Source organism: Colias croceus, chromosome 10 (genome assembly GCF_905220415.1).
Source record: "Colias croceus chromosome 10, ilColCroc2.1".
Classification (NCBI taxonomy): domain Eukaryota; kingdom Metazoa; phylum Arthropoda; class Insecta; order Lepidoptera; family Pieridae; genus Colias; species Colias croceus.
The window spans coordinates 3495890-3513274 of record NC_059546.1 but is presented as its reverse complement, the minus strand read 5'-3'; the positions used below and the strand labels follow the sequence as shown (position 1 = coordinate 3513274).

At 33.0% G+C, this 17385-nt stretch overlaps 2 protein-coding genes across 5 annotated transcripts; both read left to right on the top strand.

Moving 5' to 3' along the window:
• Positions 1–635: 635 nt before the first annotated feature.
• LOC123694799 (serine protease 44-like) lies at positions 636–3862 on the top strand. Of its 3 annotated transcripts, none has more exons than XM_045640363.1 (8): positions 636–812; positions 884–911; positions 1453–1624; positions 2510–2718; positions 3024–3217; positions 3451–3508; positions 3611–3655; positions 3758–3862. In XM_045640363.1, exons 1-8 carry the CDS (start codon positions 777–779, stop codon positions 3832–3834), a joined length of 819 nt encoding a protein of 272 aa, XP_045496319.1. In that variant the 5' UTR covers positions 636–776; the 3' UTR covers positions 3835–3862. The 3 variants fall into 3 exon arrangements, with proteins under 3 accessions (XP_045496319.1, XP_045496320.1, XP_045496322.1); XM_045640366.1 differs by having other exon boundaries at positions 729–812; positions 1445–1624; XM_045640364.1 differs by lacking the exon at positions 884–911 and having other exon boundaries at positions 701–812.
• A 3479-nt stretch (positions 3863–7341) lies between these two features.
• LOC123695031 (tetraspanin-5) lies at positions 7342–15854 on the top strand. 2 transcript variants are annotated; one of them, XM_045640718.1, is made up of 9 exons: positions 7342–7615; positions 7973–8093; positions 9448–9521; positions 9830–9904; positions 10311–10409; positions 11015–11194; positions 14449–14562; positions 14975–15091; positions 15572–15854. In XM_045640718.1, the coding sequence occupies exons 1-9, from the start codon at positions 7526–7528 to the stop codon at positions 15638–15640; spliced, it is 939 nt and encodes a 312-aa protein (XP_045496674.1). In that variant the 5' UTR covers positions 7342–7525; the 3' UTR covers positions 15641–15854. The 2 variants fall into 2 exon arrangements, with proteins under 2 accessions (XP_045496674.1, XP_045496672.1); XM_045640716.1 differs by lacking the exon at positions 14449–14562 and having other exon boundaries at positions 7345–7615.
• Positions 15855–17385: the final 1531 nt, after the last annotated feature.

Here is a 17385-nt window from a genome sequence, read left to right as displayed (position 1 = left end):
CAACAGATATTTAACACGTTGCATATAGGTACTATTTTTGTGTTAAATGGTTGGTCGTAAATTAGATCTAATTTACACGTGTAAAATTCGTTTGTTCATAAATTAATCTAGTAATTACCTACTTATCTGGTAACGCTTGTTAAATTACTAATACGTAAGTATTAATACGTATGAAAATTAATGTCGTTGTCTTGATTTATGATCCCGATTTCCTGCGAATTTAGTTTTTTTTTATGATTAATGGCTTTCCATAAATGAAGCTTGCATTTATTTTTTAGAACGTTTCCTTAAATTAAACTTTAATGTTAATATCATTTGTCATTTTAAGCTTAATTTAGTTTTGATAGAAAACGCACATTTATATGCTAGTAATTAAGTGTAAGAATAAATCTCTGTTATGCTTGCTCATACCGTGAAATGAGACGATAAGAAAATTCCTACAGATGTTGTATTTGTAAAATATATAATCGATTTTCATATTTTATTTATGTAACTAAGTATAATAAATGATAAAATAATTTTGCTGTTTTATTTTGATGCATTTAAATTTCAGACATGTGTTGTTAAATAGATGCACATACCTACGTATGTGCTTATGATTACAAAGATGCGATAGGCTGTAATAAATTTTACAGCGTCCAGCGTATTAAATTTACAAGGACATTATCGCGTGAATAATTTCTTTGGTTGAAGCGTTTGGAGCACAAATAAGCAAGTGTCAGTGCTAGAAAACAGTCCTGTGTCAGAATCTAGAAAAAAGTGTTGTAAACTGGACAATGCTGTGTTTTATGTTATTCTTTGTCGTGATTAAGGTATGTTAAGGAGCGCCTAGTTTAAAATTTAAATGTTTAAAGTCTCTAAGTACAACGGTTTTTATGTTTAGGTGGCGCATATATCTGGACTCGATTGTCGTAAGTGACTATTGGATAGTTTTAATTAGTCATTAATTTTAATAAATTCTACGGCAAAAATTATTTTAAATAGTTATTGCGAATCAATTTTTGAATACACAGAATTGTTTTGGTTGGATGATGAACTTGGATACCTACTGATATGAAACTTTGTTTTTGTACATGAACTGTGAACTGTTCTATTCATTGAAACTTTACGGTATTTCAATTATTACAAAAGGCTTTTGTTGTGCTTCGCATCTACGTCTCTATAAGTACCTATAGTAGGTATAAAGCGGTCCCCGTCCATAGAAAAGACTATCACGACCGAAATTTTTATACATAGGTATGTAAGGGGCAGATAGAGATTTCGAGTTTCACTAATCGATTTTACTATCAATAATTCTGGGAAACCTATATTATACGTACTACACATTGCATTCTGTATGCTAAAATGTTTGTAGAGCTATTTCATAAAGACGAAAAGCATGGAAATTTTTGCGTCTTTTCTTACATAGATTAAGATACAAATACATATGAATTTTAACACATAGTTTATTAGATTGTGGTAGGCCAGCTGACACCATAGTGTCTATGAGGATAGTCGGCGGGCGGAGGGCGGAACCTCACTCTTATCCATGGACTGTGGCCATTTTGAAGAACAACCGCATGCACTGTGGAGGGGCCATGATCACAGACAAACATGTGCTTAGTGCAGGACACTGTTTCAAGTGGTGAGTAACCAAAAGCAACTTAATTTTTACAAAGAGAACAAAATAATAATTTTGTGCCAGGTCGTACTTAGTCTGTAGGTAGAGCATCAATTTAAAATTACTTAAATAATTATTGATTACTAATAATACAGTGCAATGTGCATTGATAAAGAATCATGCAAGTTATCATACAACATTTAGGTACTTATTATAGAAAAGTAGGTAACTACACTACAAATAGGTAGACCATACATTATGATACCTTTATGAAATAACATAAGTTAGGTCGGTTTATTCTAGTAAATAACGGATTTATAGCAATAAATACATTGTACGCATACCTAATAAAAATAAATTGTAACAATGTTCTAAAATTTTCCACGATAAGACGTTTTGTTAACACACCTACGTATTTTATGGGTCGGTATATTAAGCAATTTACCTTTGGCCTATATGTAGGTACAATTTACATATATATTTAGGAAAAATCCACAAGCTTAACTTAATTGGTGCCTAGTTAAAAAGTCACATTTTGTAACTTGTGCCTATTATTAAAAAATTAAAATTACTATCTATAAATTGGTGAGCACAGATTTAAGGACCTACAAAAATAGTTACAGAGTACGAAATGTTTATATATATTTAATTTTGGTCCTTAAATATATCATTATCTAAATGGTGTCATGAAGTCACAAAAAATCTTTACGTCCAAATATTCTTTAAGTCCAAGTGTAGACTATAGCGGCCAGAATACCTATGGATACTATAATTTTTATTCCGTTTATCTTATTGATGTTGGGGTTACAGTTACTCATTAGGCATTTATTCATTAGCAAAAGAAAAAAAAAATCTTCTAAGACTCTACACTTATATCGTATCCAATCTTAACTATACCTAATATTTCAGGGACAATATAAGCGAAATGTTGGTTCTAATTGGCCTGGACAACTTAGATGATATGATGAATGTGGAGAAAAGGAATATATCCGCTGTTAAAATTCACGAAAGGTTTACATCAACTGCTGTACGAGATGAAAATGATATAGCGGTAGCTACACTCGACGCACCTGTTCAATTTAGTGATACAATAGTGCCAATTTGTCTGCCAAAGCCAGGTATATTTAGTCACTAGACAGTACTTAACTAATGTAAACGCCAAACTTTTTCATGATATAAAATTGCTGAAGTTGTAGCAAAAAAAATATTTTTTGGTGCTAGAGCTGTGTAGTAGCTTGTTTTTATTTAAAATTGCTTCTCTTAAAATACAATTTCCACCCTGACTTGAGCGGCTCAAGCGGCTCTCCTCTACACTACGAGGCTCAAGTTGAGCCTCGTAGTGTAGAGGAGAAAGCTAAGAAAATAAAACTGAATTAACTTTCTATTCCTATCTACAAATGTTAAAACACGCATAATATTTCAGGACAAGATTTCTCAAACAGAGTGGGAACCATAGTTGGTTGGGGTCGAGTTGGGGTTGAGAAAACTTCCTCAAAAGTGCTACTAAAAGCGAGTCTGAGAATATTAACCGATGAAGAATGTATGAAGTCGAAGTTATCACAGCACCTCAAGCCTACTATGATGTGCGCTTTCTCTAAGGGAAAGGATGGATGCCAGGTAGGTACCTACGTGGACTATTAATGAACTAGGTATTATCCATTATGGTGATAAAGAATCAATTTAATTTGAATTATTATGACCAACTATTTTATTTATAGTTTAGCAATATAAATTTTCATTGTAACTACATTGTAGGTACCTAAATTTTAATGTCTTTAGGTACTCTACAAGTCTGCAGCTTAGATAACAATTTGTAATATTCGCAATTTATTAATTTTAATTTATTGCAGGGTGACAGCGGTGGTCCATTATTAGTTTTTGAACCGGACGGACATTATGTACAAGCTGGTACGTATTATAAATTAGGATAGACAAGAGATATTCTTTAAAATAATATGAAAAACAAAATTTGTCATAGAATACTATTTTACAACTTCAATTTGATTACAGGAGTCGTGTCTTGGGGAATAGGTTGTGCGGATTCACGGTATCCCGGTTGGTAACTTTTTACGATAGAAATTATTAAGTACAAAATAGAAATGATACATTATGTATAACGGCTGTATGCTAAAATAAAACTAAGTATTATATTTTCAGGTGTGTACACAAAAATCAGCAACTATATTGATTGGATTCGTCGACATTCTTCAGATGGTAAAACGTGTAAAAATTAGGAAATAAAATATTTATTTAAATTGCAAATGTATTTTATTGTAAAATCCTCTATCGTGGTTCAAGCATCAATTACAGAGGTGGCGTCAGACGTGGCCGCTGTGACTCACGGTGATAAGTGCCTCGCCACTAACAACCGAAAATTTTGAAAAAAGAACAATAAATGCGATAAATACTTATACTTATTATGTACCTATCCTATTCTTTAGAATTAATTCCATATTCTTTAAGTAATTTTTAAACGTAATACGTGTAACGAATATCTTGAAATTGATATTTTTGGTTTTATGGCATTCAAATGCTTTATAAATATAAATTTATAAAGAATAGAAAAAATTCGATCACGAGGCGGGACTCGATCCCGCATCCTTTGGCGCGAAAGGATGCGGATTCGAGTCCCACCTCGTGATCGAATTTTGACGTGATAACGTCTTTAAAATCGTTTTAGGGCTCTTTCAATTTATGCGTTTCGTATCGGACATCGATATTTAAAAAAAATCAATATTGGCATTGATATATCCCGGAAAAATCATCGATATGTCGATATACCTATCGGAAAAATTTTAAAAAAATATTGTGGTTTTAAAATAACAGTGTATTTAGCTAGCCTAGCGCAATAATATCAATTGTAATTTTTATACAAAATGTAAATTATTTATTAGACAAAACAACATACTTAGTTACCTACATATCAGACACAAAAAAGCGATCTTCTAACTTTTAATAAATCAGGCAAACCAGTATTTGTCTAAGAGTCCATGGCTTAACTGGTGTCAAATAAATTTAAAACAGCACTAGCACAGACGCACTAGTATACAAACGCACGGCAGTCAGATACGCTTTCAATTTAAGCGTTTGGTAACGGACTGCTACCGTACTGCAACGGCACGGCAGCGGGTAATAACTAGCGGCACGGAAAACGTGCGGCAGCGGTCCGGTACGAAACGCATAAATTGAAAGAGCCCTTAGTCGGGTGACATGTTCAGAAACTTGTGTCACACCAAAACCTCACGGGCGCGATCGCAGGTATAACGAGAGAGAGACGGACCGATCTCTCGTCTCATCTCATCAGACGTTATCACGTAAACATCTCGATCGTAGACCTACTTTACAATCAACCAATTTTTTTTCTATTCTTTATAAATTTATATTTATAACGAATATCTTTTTTCATATCACTTCATAATTTATATAACTCCGCCTTCGGTACACCATATGAACACAGATATTATGAAGTTGACCTGAACCATTGTTACTTTGTACATGGTAAACACACAAGATGTGATAGAGGAAAATTTACGTGTAGGACCTTAGGCCGTATTCAGAAAGAAAGCTGGAAACTTATAAGCGCTTACCGGTGCTTGTCAGCAAGTTGTCCGCGCTGGTTCGTTTTCAACAAGCGCTGGTCAGCGCTGGGCGTTGCCATATAAAATTTGTCTTTGTCTGCTTCAACCTGCTTCCTTTGTGTAGAACGAACCAGCGCTGACAAACGCCGGAAAGCGCTTTTAAGTTTCCAGTTTGCTTACTGAATACGGCCTTATAGAGCATTAAGTTGGCTCTAAAGTCTAAGTGTGGGACCAAACGACATTTGCAAATCTTTTTTCCATACGCGCTCGACATATCGCTACTTTAGGAAACTAAGACAAAACGCAAATAACTGTAATTTATTATATTTAAATAAAATTAACCTTTTCAATAATAGAAATGTAATTATTACATTTCTATGTACAGTTTGTAAATTTGCCAGTAGGTTTATAAATTCAAAAATCGAAAAAATCATTTATTAATTGCTTCACACTTGCTTCATGATCATGCTTAACTTATTCATGATTATGATCCAATTATGATCAGCTTAGACCACTAGACCCTAATGATCTAAGTTGATCAAGAAGTTGATCAGCGTCAACTGTTTTTTTATCTGTTGTCCATACATATTCATTTTATAGTCTGTAGGTTCATTCAGGCTGACATTTGTTTTTCTGTCAGTCGAGACATTGGTCGAGACCAAGAAGCTTATATCCTCTAATACACTGGAGATTGCACTATGACCATTAACTTGAAACAAGAAACTATGACATTCAATGACGTCAGTCATGTTATTTGTCTCTTTCTGTCGAGTGACCACGCTGGTTTGTAAATTCAGGATTTTTCAAAATAGAAAAAACTAAAAATCATGGTCTATAAATAATAACGACATATATTTTTAACAGTATTTATATTATAATATTATGGTCATACTTTATAGGTAGGTATATACAATTTTAATTGGTATAGAATGATAGTTATAAATAACTTTTGGCTACAAAGCTTGGATATGAACCGATATATAGCATTAACATCCTTTGTAAATAGAGGAAAGTTGTGTTTTGCATCAGATGCTGTTTACCAAATTGTTAGCTACTCAGATCTTCTTTTTAAACGCGTTGCTTCGACGGGTCAATTTCAAGCCAGAATCATCAAAGAAAAACTGTTTATAGCAGCCTTGCACAAATTTCAGCTAACTTTACAAAGTTTATTTTTCAAAAGGTATTTTTTTCTGGGTCGTAATCCTCAGTAACCTTGATGGGCACATATATTTCTTTTTATTTTACTTTTTGGAAAGCTGAAATACGTAAAACAAAAAAATATGAGGTAAGTTAAAAAAGTATAAATTTCAATGTAAAAACGAACAATCTTATAACTACATGTGAGTGCAATACCAGTAACAATCTTTAAAATGGTGTTCTAAATTTTCATCATAATATTGTTATTACAATATATTCTCTTCGCTATCCATAAAAACTCGTCATCATGGTTACCTTACTTGTTAAATCTGTTTATTGAAAACTTGTTGAAAAATGATAAAGTATTAGGGAAATAACAAATTTAACATGACTGCTTACTAAAATGATGCTAAATTAGACAATTTTGGCCATTGAAATGATTCTAAACAGGTAAATGCAGGAGTATTGAGGAATATTGTAAATAACGTAAATATACACTTGCCTGTGAAATTCCGTGCCAGAATTTGGTGTCCAAACACTTCTGCAATTTTGCACAATACAATGCATTCTTTATATTTGGAAAATATTCATTAAATAAGCAACAATATTAACTTAAATATTCGAAGCGACGCAATTTTTTTGACACACATGCCATATTGACAAAGTGAGAGTTGCTACAATTTTATTATGGTGACTACCCATAATCAGGGAGTATCGCTTTTTAATAATTGGTTCAGATACTTAGTTTATTTAGCATAAATAATAATTGTCTCATCCAACAATGCTTCTGAATGACGTTGTTGGCAATTTATCAACAAACTCATGTACAAAAACTAACCTTTTGCACAGAATATTACAGCATACATAGTAGCCTTGGGAAAACTTCGTATTAACAGTGGCAATACCAAGTTAGGTGTGAAAGTGATAAAAAACATGAACTGGGCAATATTTTCTTGTTACACGTCAATGTTCATACCGAAATCTCCAGTGTATTAGATATATGCTTCTTGGTCGAGACTAAAACAATTCGATCGGTCTTTGTGTTATTCATTGGCCTAAATTGTTTTTATTTATTTTAAAATTTAAATTATTCCATGTTAAAAACTTATCAAACCACAATTGATTTAATCAAATGTAGTCGTACACAGTGTCGTTATAGGCACTTAGTGTTAAGTTTTCGTTTAGTTAAGTTGTAAATGAATCTTCTAAAATGCCTGGCATTAGAAAATATCGACGTGACACGACCGAAGTCAGCTGTTGTCTTAAATATGTTATATTTGGAGTCAATGTTCTTTTCTGGGTGAGTATTGGATACACACTTAAAAATACAATAGTTATTTATAATAGAGAAGGTTTCTTTCACACTTGCATTCACATTTTATGTTATTTCATTGTATTTATTTCAAGGCTAAATTTAAATGCGTTAGGTCGACGATTAAAGATTTTCAGATTTATCTTAGTTAATGATTGCATAGTCAATTAATTGTAAATAAGCAATTTGCATAGGACTGAGAAAAATGTTTGTGCATACAGTTTATATTTATTGTGAGCAATAAAAAAAATAGAAGCTTTCTGTGACAATTTAGATGGAAAATCTGTGTGACCATAATTTTTATTGTGATAATAATTTTTATGTTTTGTGTTTATAAAATTACAGTTTATCGGATTGGTTGTATTAGCAGTGGGTGTGTGGGCATGGACTGAAAAAGACACATTTAATAATCTCTCAAGACTTACAAATATTGCTCTGGATCCAGCATTTATTTTCATATGTGTTGGTAAGAACATTAAATAGCATTAGCATATATTATAAATAGATAATTATCCTACTAATATTATAAACTAACTTACTGCCCGCGGCTTCGCCCGCTTTGTCTAAAACCTTATAAATTATATACTAAAACCTTCCTCTTGAATCACTCTATCTATTAAAAAAAACACATCAAAATCCGTTGCGTAGTTTTAAAGATTTAAGCATACAAAGGGACATAGGGACAGAGAAAGCGACTTTGTTTTATACTATGTAGTGTTGTGAAAGTTTGTGAGGATGAATGGATGTTTGTTACTCTTTTACGCAAATACTACTGAGCCAATTACAATTAAATTAAATTTGGTATGTTTGTAGCTGAAGACCCAGAATAAGACATAGGTTTATTCAACCTGGAAATCACACAGGAACGGGAACTTTGCGAGTTTTGCTTTCTCATTTTCTCATTCATAGAAGTGTTACAAATAATTGATGTCCAAAGTTAAAGGTCAATAAAAGTATTTTGTAACATACAATAGAAATTATTGAATGAATTATTAAAATCTGGAGTAGAATTAATGAATAGTCAATTTAAACTTGATATGTATTGATATTTGATATCCAATGTAGGCTAGGAAATGTTAAAAAAAGTTCTTGAATATTAATTTAGGGGTCATGTGTTTATGTTTTTTTAAATACCAAGTTAAACAGACTCATTTCTAAAATGGTCGAATGTATTAAGGTCAATTCACTCACAATAGTGTGCCATTGAATTTTGTGGAAAATTGTTAGTGGAAACAAAACATTGAAGCAAGGACATCATTAGTCAATTGTATTGTCTTATTGGGAAATAACTATATAATGTTAAAAATTCTCCACTCGGTTTCAATTGCAATTGTGAAATTCTGTATATATATTAATGTAACTGAAAATGATTTGGTAACTAAATTAATGTCAGATTTAAAATTAAATTAGTTTTCATTAAAATAAAATTCAAAATCAAATTAAAAAAAATATTTTAGGGAGCATTAAAGCGTCACACGCGAAAGTGAATTTGTGCTTTTTTTAACTTAATTTTAATGAGGACAATGTCGATAATAGTTTGACAATGAAAAGTGCTGTATCGGCCATATCGGCGCTGGCCCTAAACCTCATTGAATCGAAATTTAATTCTTATTGATAGAGAATTAAGAGACTAATTAAAAATTAAATCTAAACTACTGTATTTAAATACTATTCTGTAACCTTGATTCACAAGTATATGAAAATATAGTGCTAAGGTGTTAAGCCTGATTTTGCCTATTATAGATCAACTAGTCAATTTATTTATGGTTACACCTTGAGATCTCAAATCTGATCTTAAAACAAAAATTTCATCTGTATAGGTACAATAACATTCATTATTGGATTCACTGGTTGTGTTGGAGCGTTGCGAGAGAATACATGCCTGTTAGCTTGTGTGAGTACTAGTTTGTAACTTTTTACGGAGTAATTAAATATAAATAGTGCCATTAACATGTTTGTCTTGTTGTTGTTTACATAATTGTGTACATGGTAATTGGTATTGTAAAAACACTCTAATTAGTGAGGTATGACTTTTAATCATATAATAGACTATTACAATAAATTGTTTTGTATAACATGTATAGATTTGGTCAAGTACCAATTAACATGTTTTTTGTGAATCAATTTTTATGTACTATTTCAAAATGTTAAAGTAAATACAATTTGAATTTCAATTGGTAAAGAAAATTTCTTCTTTTGCAGTATGCAGTGTTCCTCGCGTTGCTATTGCTAGCTGAAATGACGGCTGGGATCCTATTTTTCGTATTTAAAGACTGGGTATGTTACACAGTGTTTATTTACATATATTGACTGTGAATAGTAATAATTAGCAAGAAATCTGATGAAAAGACTAATACTTTTCTATTGCAAAAATTATAAGCTCTTTAGCCTCATTAAGACGCCATGACGACGTCGCTTGTCGACATATACAAGGAGTTACTATTGAAAATGAAAACATAGGGTAACTAACTCGCGGGGACGGTTTGGCAACGTCGCCAATTTACTATTTTAGATATAAACTACTTGAATACATAGCCGGCAACGTCGCTCGAGCGTCTTAATGAGCTGCCTCATTAGCACCATGTACTACAACAATATACAGCATAACCATTTTGAGACTTTAATAATATGGTCATAGGTAAAAGAAGAAACTTACAATTTTACCAATTTAATTGTTTTGCAGATTAAATTGCAAGCTACAACAGGCTTCCAAACGTTCATCACCCACTATAGAGAAGATCCTGATCAACAGAACTTGATAGATTGGATTCAGGAAGACTGGGTTTGTTTTATTTTATACTAGCGGTCCGCCCCGGCTTCGCCCGTGGTACATATTAACGTTTTCTCTACATAAGAACCATCCTCGTACTTCAAGGAATATAATAAAAAAAGAATTATCGAAATCGGTTCAGCCGTTCTCGAGTTATGGAATTACAACGAAAAGTGGCATTGATTTTTATATATTAGATAGATACAATTTAAAGAATGCCATAAATAAAAATACTTAAAAAAAAACAATTCTTCTTTCTGTTGAATACATTGTAAAGTTTTAAATCCTTACGCAGAACTTTGTTAATGCATATTGCGTTTGTACAATATAACAATAATTTATATATAAATTATTTTTATAAATTCAAATTTTTACCTATAAACAAATAACTGTAAAATTCGATATAAATTAAATGAACAAGGAACATAATAATTTTTTAAGTGAAACATCTATAGGCGCGTTGAGAGAAAAATTTCAAGGTCGCGTTATGGCAAAACTGTCACCGTTGAAGTTTCACTTCTGACAGGTGTGCTTGGCACACACACTCTTTTATTAAATAAGTTATTTTAATTCAATTATTAAATACCATGAACTAATTGAAAAATATACACCCATAGTTACAATGCTGCGGTGTAGAAGGGCCCAGGGATTGGGATCGTAACGCGTACTTTAACTGTTCGAGCGGCGCCGTAGGCTCGAGGGAGGCGTGTGGTGTGCCCTTTAGTTGCTGCCGTAACAAGCCGCAAGACATTATACGCAACAAGCAGTGCGGTTATGACGTCAGGAAGCCTACTTATGTGAGTATATTAATAAGGAAAACATTGTTAATATGTACTATGTACTAGAGAGGACATCGCTACTACACTATTTGTACCACGAGTTAGAGTCAATTGTCTCAAACCTATTTTTTTTGTTACATTGATTGGTTTTAATCCATAAGATTATTCATATTTTTTTAATAAGATAAAGAATATTTATTTGTTAAATTGATTGGTTTTAATTTATAAGTAGGTAATAAGAGGCAGAATATCTACAAAGTGACTCTATGACTCACAAGCCGCCCCGCGCCGCCGCGGCCGCGCGCCGCGCACAGATTTTGTTCGTAGTGTCCTCTCTATACGTAGTAATAATACCTCAATGGACGAAACCGACATGTCGAATGTCGTCGAGTTCGACATGTGACACCCGCACTTGGCCAGCGTGGTGGATTATGGCCTGAACCCTCATAAGAGGATGATGATGGGTTGATGAAGTAGAAAGTTAGATATTATAGGGAACAAGCAGTCTGGCTATGACGTCATGAAACTTAGTTATGTGAGTGTGATTTTAAATGCCATAGGTTGGTGATGTAGAAAGTAAGATTATACCGAACAAGCATTGCGGTTATGGCGTCAGGAAGCCTACTTAAGTGAGTATTGAGTGTTGTGGAAAGTTTAGAGGTGCGGAGTTGATGACGTCATCGGTCGTTATGCTACACGAGTATATTGCTTCCTCAAGAATAACTAGTGGCTGTACGTAAGTTTAGATTGTACTTTATGTTATACTAGCTTTCCGCCGGCGGCTCCGCCCGCGGTTTCAAAGAAAAACTCGCATAGTTCCCGTTCCCGTGGAATTTCCTATCCTATATTACTCGTGGATAATGTAGCTTTCAAATGGTGAAAGAATTTAAAAAATCGGTCCAGTAGTTTATGAGCCTATTCATTACAAACAAACAAACAAAGTTTTCCTCTTTATAATATTAGTGTAGATAGTTATTATTAAGTCTTTCACTTCACCAAAGTGTTAAGCAGTGTGATTATAACACATATTTCGATTATGCATGAAGTCCAATACATAAGATTTCATCTGTGGTAATTTGATATATGCAAAGCAAACAGAATTTCTCCTATCTATGTGAGATATACTGATTTTCAGCAGTATTCAAATAAAGCAATCTTGTTGAATGTAATAATTATGTAAGGGTGTATCGGTTCATAACTGGTCGATAACTTGGTACTATTATTTAATAACTAGCTTCCGCCCGCGACTCCGTCCGCGTGGAATAATTAAGAAAATTAAGATTTTTTTTCTACGTATTTTTCCGGGATCAAACGTATCCTATTTTATGCCCAGGTTAATAAGGTATAATTATACCAAGTTTCATCGAAATCGAACCGTTAGTTTTTACGTAATGCCTTCACATACAGACAGAAAGACAGACAGACAAAAAATTTTTAATCACATATTTGGGTTTGGTATCGATCCAGTAACACCCTCTATTACTTTTTCCTGCTATTTATTTTTTCAATATTTTCAATGTACAGAATTGACCCTTCTACAGATTATATGTCTATATACAAAAAACACTATACAGGGTGTCCCGTAAGTAGTGGACCAACGGGTTATGGGGAGTAGAGGGACTTATTATCTAACAAAAATACTACAATTTATTGTCCTAAACCATATAGTTTTTGATTTATGCTTTATTTTCAAAATTTTATAAAAATATCATCCACGTAAGCTTAATATGAACTTTTACCATTTCTGTTTTTATTTTATTCTTATTTTTTTGTTCAAGGTTGTTAAGAATACATAAGTCTTCCTAATTAAAATGATACTCAAGCATAATTAACAACAACAACAAAATTAGACCAAAAAGTAGGTAAAATTTTACGTTTTAAAAATTTACGGACTGAAGTTTGAACAAAGCTGGTGTAAAAAAAATGTATGGTGACCCTGTGGAACTTTGTTTTAAAAACTTCTACATCTCATACAAATTACAAAAAGGTATAATTGTGTGGTATAAAGTATTTAAAAAAATGTTAAATTGGCGTACAACATTCAAATTAGAAATTATCAGGTAGTCAACTCATTAAGTTATTCCGAGAATTATTGCCTTTATTCACATGGAGTGTACGTATTAAGCATTTTTCTTCAAAAAACCAAAGTCGAGCAACATCCAAATCACAAGCAAAATCAGTGTCCAATTCAATCGCACTTCAACAAAGAATAATATCGTAATGACGGATTCATTCTAAACACGCGTGTAGTTCCGAGCTATAAGCAAGTCACTGAAATAGTTGAACGTCAAAGAAAATAATAGTGGGTTCAAGTATCGTCTATGATTGGCCAGAAACAATACAAAATAATTCCAGCGCGCGCCCATAAAGGCAATGATTCTCGGAATAACTTAATGAGTTGACTACCTGATAATTTCTAATTTCAATCATCATCATCATCATCATCAGCCCATATACGTTCCCACTGCTGGGACACGGGCCTCCTATGAGGGTACAGGCCATAATCCACCACGCTGGCCAAGTGCGGGTTGGCGGATGACACATGTCGTCGAACTTTTTAATTCTTCGACATGTCGGTTTCCTCACGATGTTTTCCTTCACCGTTCGAGCAGTGGTGATGTTACAACATGCGCAGATAAATTGAAAAAACAATTTATTTCCTGCGCGCTCGCCTGGTCTCGAACCACGGACTTATCGATTCGAAGTCCGAGGTCTCACCACTGAGCCACCACTGCTCTAATTTCAATGTTGAACGCCAATTTAACATTTTTTTAAATACTTTATACCACACAATTATACCTTTTTGTAATTTGTATGAGATGTAGAAGTTTTTAAAACAAAGTTCCACAGGGTCACCATACATTTTTTTTACACCAGCTTTGTTTAAACTTCAGTCCGTAAATTTTTAAAACGTAAAATTTTACCTACTTTTTGGTCTAATTTTGTTGTTGTTGTTAATTATGCTTGAGTATCATTTTAATTAGGAAGACTTATGTATTCTTAACAACCTTGAACAAAAAAATAAGAATAAAATAAAAACAGAAATGGTAAAAGTTCATATTAAGCTTACGTGGGTGATATTTTTATCAAATTTTGAAAATAAAGCATAAATCAAAAACTATATGGTTTAGGACAATAAATTTTAGTATTTTTGTTAGATAATAAGTCCCTCTACTCCCCATAACCCGTTGGTCCACTACTTACGGGACACCCTGTATATAATTGTGAAATCTTAGTAGTACTAACATCCCACTTCTGATAACTTCAAATAGCAATTAACTGAACGCGTGATACACGAGCGCGGTTGTCTGGTCGCGGGCGAGGATTGGCTTCAACGGCATTTCGCGCCAGTCGCAGCCGCAGTGCTCGGACCTTTATCTTTACAGGTTTCAATGATGATACGCTTTGTATGCGATGTAGATACTCTTGGATGGAAATTTTGTGTCATTTGTATGTGTTTTTCTTCTTCTTTCATGATTTACGGCCGGATCCTAAATTGATGACTTGATGTTAAGAACGTCATAAACCATACTTTATGCTGCTGAAGTATTTTCTTGTATGTGACAAAAGCTTTATCAGTCCATAGGTAAAATCAAATCAGTTCTCAATTCAGAAACAGGCCTGAAGTTATTGAAGTTTTTCCATGCAGGAGTATTTTTATAAGTTTTGTTACGCGTAATTCACATTTGCTGCTGTATATGACCGCAAAATTGTACACTATGAGCTTTATCAGAGTCAACACTAGATTGCGTCATTTTTGTTTCACATTCGCTTACAGTTTCTTTTTTTTTGTTATAGAGTTTTGACATAGCTAAGATAATATATGACAAGGGCTGTTTAGAAGCCGCTGAAGAATGGTTTGACCACAATCTGTTGATAGTTGCAACATCCGCTGTTTGTACCGCTTTTGCACAAGTAAGTTTATTTTTCAGTTTTTATTTCATCGAGTTTGAGCACGATAGTTTGAGTTTTGTTTTATACCACAAATTAGGTTTTTGTATTTATTACTTGCTTGTAGTGTAGGTTAGTATTTATTATTTAGAAAATGTTTATAAGTATCATAGTAATTTTGGTTAAGGGTGCTTTTCCACCAGAGATGTGCGAGGAAAAGTAGCGAGGGATGGAACGTCTCACATCTCTGCAGGTGGAAACGCAACCTTAACGTAGAATATAAATCTTAGTCAAATTACTCATATTATTATCTCCCTACAATGGTTATTAACACAGTAAATTATTTCCTAGGTAAATCGTTATATTTTTGGAATGTTTACAGATAGTTTTGCCGATTTCTGACAGAGTTAGTATTTTTAAAAGTGAATAGAAATGTATGTTTAGACTTTCGGGTTAGGAATAAACTGCGTCTGTAGCATCTAACTTTGAATTTTTTTTTCCAAGATTCTGGGCATATGTTTCGCTCAAAACCTCCGCGCTGACATATTCGCGCAGAAGTCGAAGTGGCACTGACAATCAGCCTCTCCTGCCGCCGTGTGACGTCACACGCGCCACACCCGCGACCTCTACCTGCCGCTCTACTCGTCCCACTGTTAGACAATTGTCGTAGTTCTCTTCTAGTTGCATAGATGGCGCTGATATCAATAGCTTGAAGTTTTGTAAGGTTATCTGTGGCGGCGTAATTTGGCGGGAATGTTTGTTGTTATAATTTTTGAAATGTTTTTTTTGTCGTTGTTGATAATACTATTTTACATCACAGATTGATACTCGATATAACACTTTTCCTAAATAATTGCCTGAGGGCCCAAATAATTTTACAAATCTTCAACATCTTATTGTTACAAAATTAAGCTTTCGATTTCATCTTGCTCTCCGTACTTGCATCTCCTACCTTGGCGACTCTTTACTATCCCTGTATGTATAAGCAAATGTTGAATGTTGTTAGAATTTATCCAAGGTGATAGACATGACTTTAATGTTGTACAGATCTCGTTGATCGTGCATAATGTATGTGTTCAAATATTGTCCAAGTAAGTCTATAGTCTACGGAAGCTGTGAGATGAATTTAGAGGCATTGAGATATACATATGGAGACGACACCGCTTACATCACTTATGTTCCGCTCACCATAAGCCATATGGCTTAACTGCAAGCTCATTTTTTATTTGTTTTAAAGTGAAACGCATCAAATATGCCTTCGTGTGTTACGATATTTACAAATAATACAAATAATACGGAAAAGTGCAAAGGAATAACTTTCATCGGTAAGTACCTAACTAGATAATAATTTTTAAAACTTAGAGCAAGAAAATGGCGCACAGATTTTGTTCGTGGTGTCTCCTCCATACGTAGTAATATTATCTCAATGTTTAGAGGAAATTTTATATACAAAGCTAGTATTGGCGTTATGAAGTTAGGTATATTGATTAGGAGATTGTATTCTGTTGGCTGTTAATTGGATTTTGTATCAAGCATTTACTGTTTATGTGTGAGTGTCTTTTTGTTTTGTGATGCGATTGTCATTGTCAATTGAAGGTTGATTTTTGTATTGTTTTTCAATGTTATATTGATATTATTCAGGCTAACAACTGCAACTTTAGTATTAATTACGAGAAACGTCATTTTATTGAGACATGCAAAATAAAATGTTGCCTTTATAGTTATTGAAAGTTCAATCGTGTCACATGACAAAAAACATTTCGCTTGAATGCCTTTTTATATAAAGTTATTCATTAAATATGCTAAGGATAAAATTGTTGAAAGTGTGGACATAAGCGGTATTTTGGTCGCGTGCCGAGCGTCAGGAGACTAAAAGTTGACAATAAATATTCATATAATATTTTTACATAATAAATGATATTATAAGAAGTATTATTTACTAGTAGATTTAGTTATTAGGAATACTCACTCACATTTATTTTTATTGTTCTAAACTATTTATTAGGCATTGTGGTTCGCACAATTTAAATATATTTTGCCGTTTATGATGTATTGATAATTTTACACTTTTTTACATATTTTATGGTTAGCTCTTTGGTATTTATAAGTATTAGGTATTATTAGGTTATATTTGTGCCTGTAAAATGTAATCTTTTGCCAATATTGATATATTTAAAGATAATTTAGTTAGTTTTTTCATACTAAACAATTCATAATGTATAATGATTTGTTTTATTAATAATTGTCACAAGAAATGCACAAACATACATATTCCATCCAGTTCACGTAACAAATACACAAGACAATAATTTTCTTTG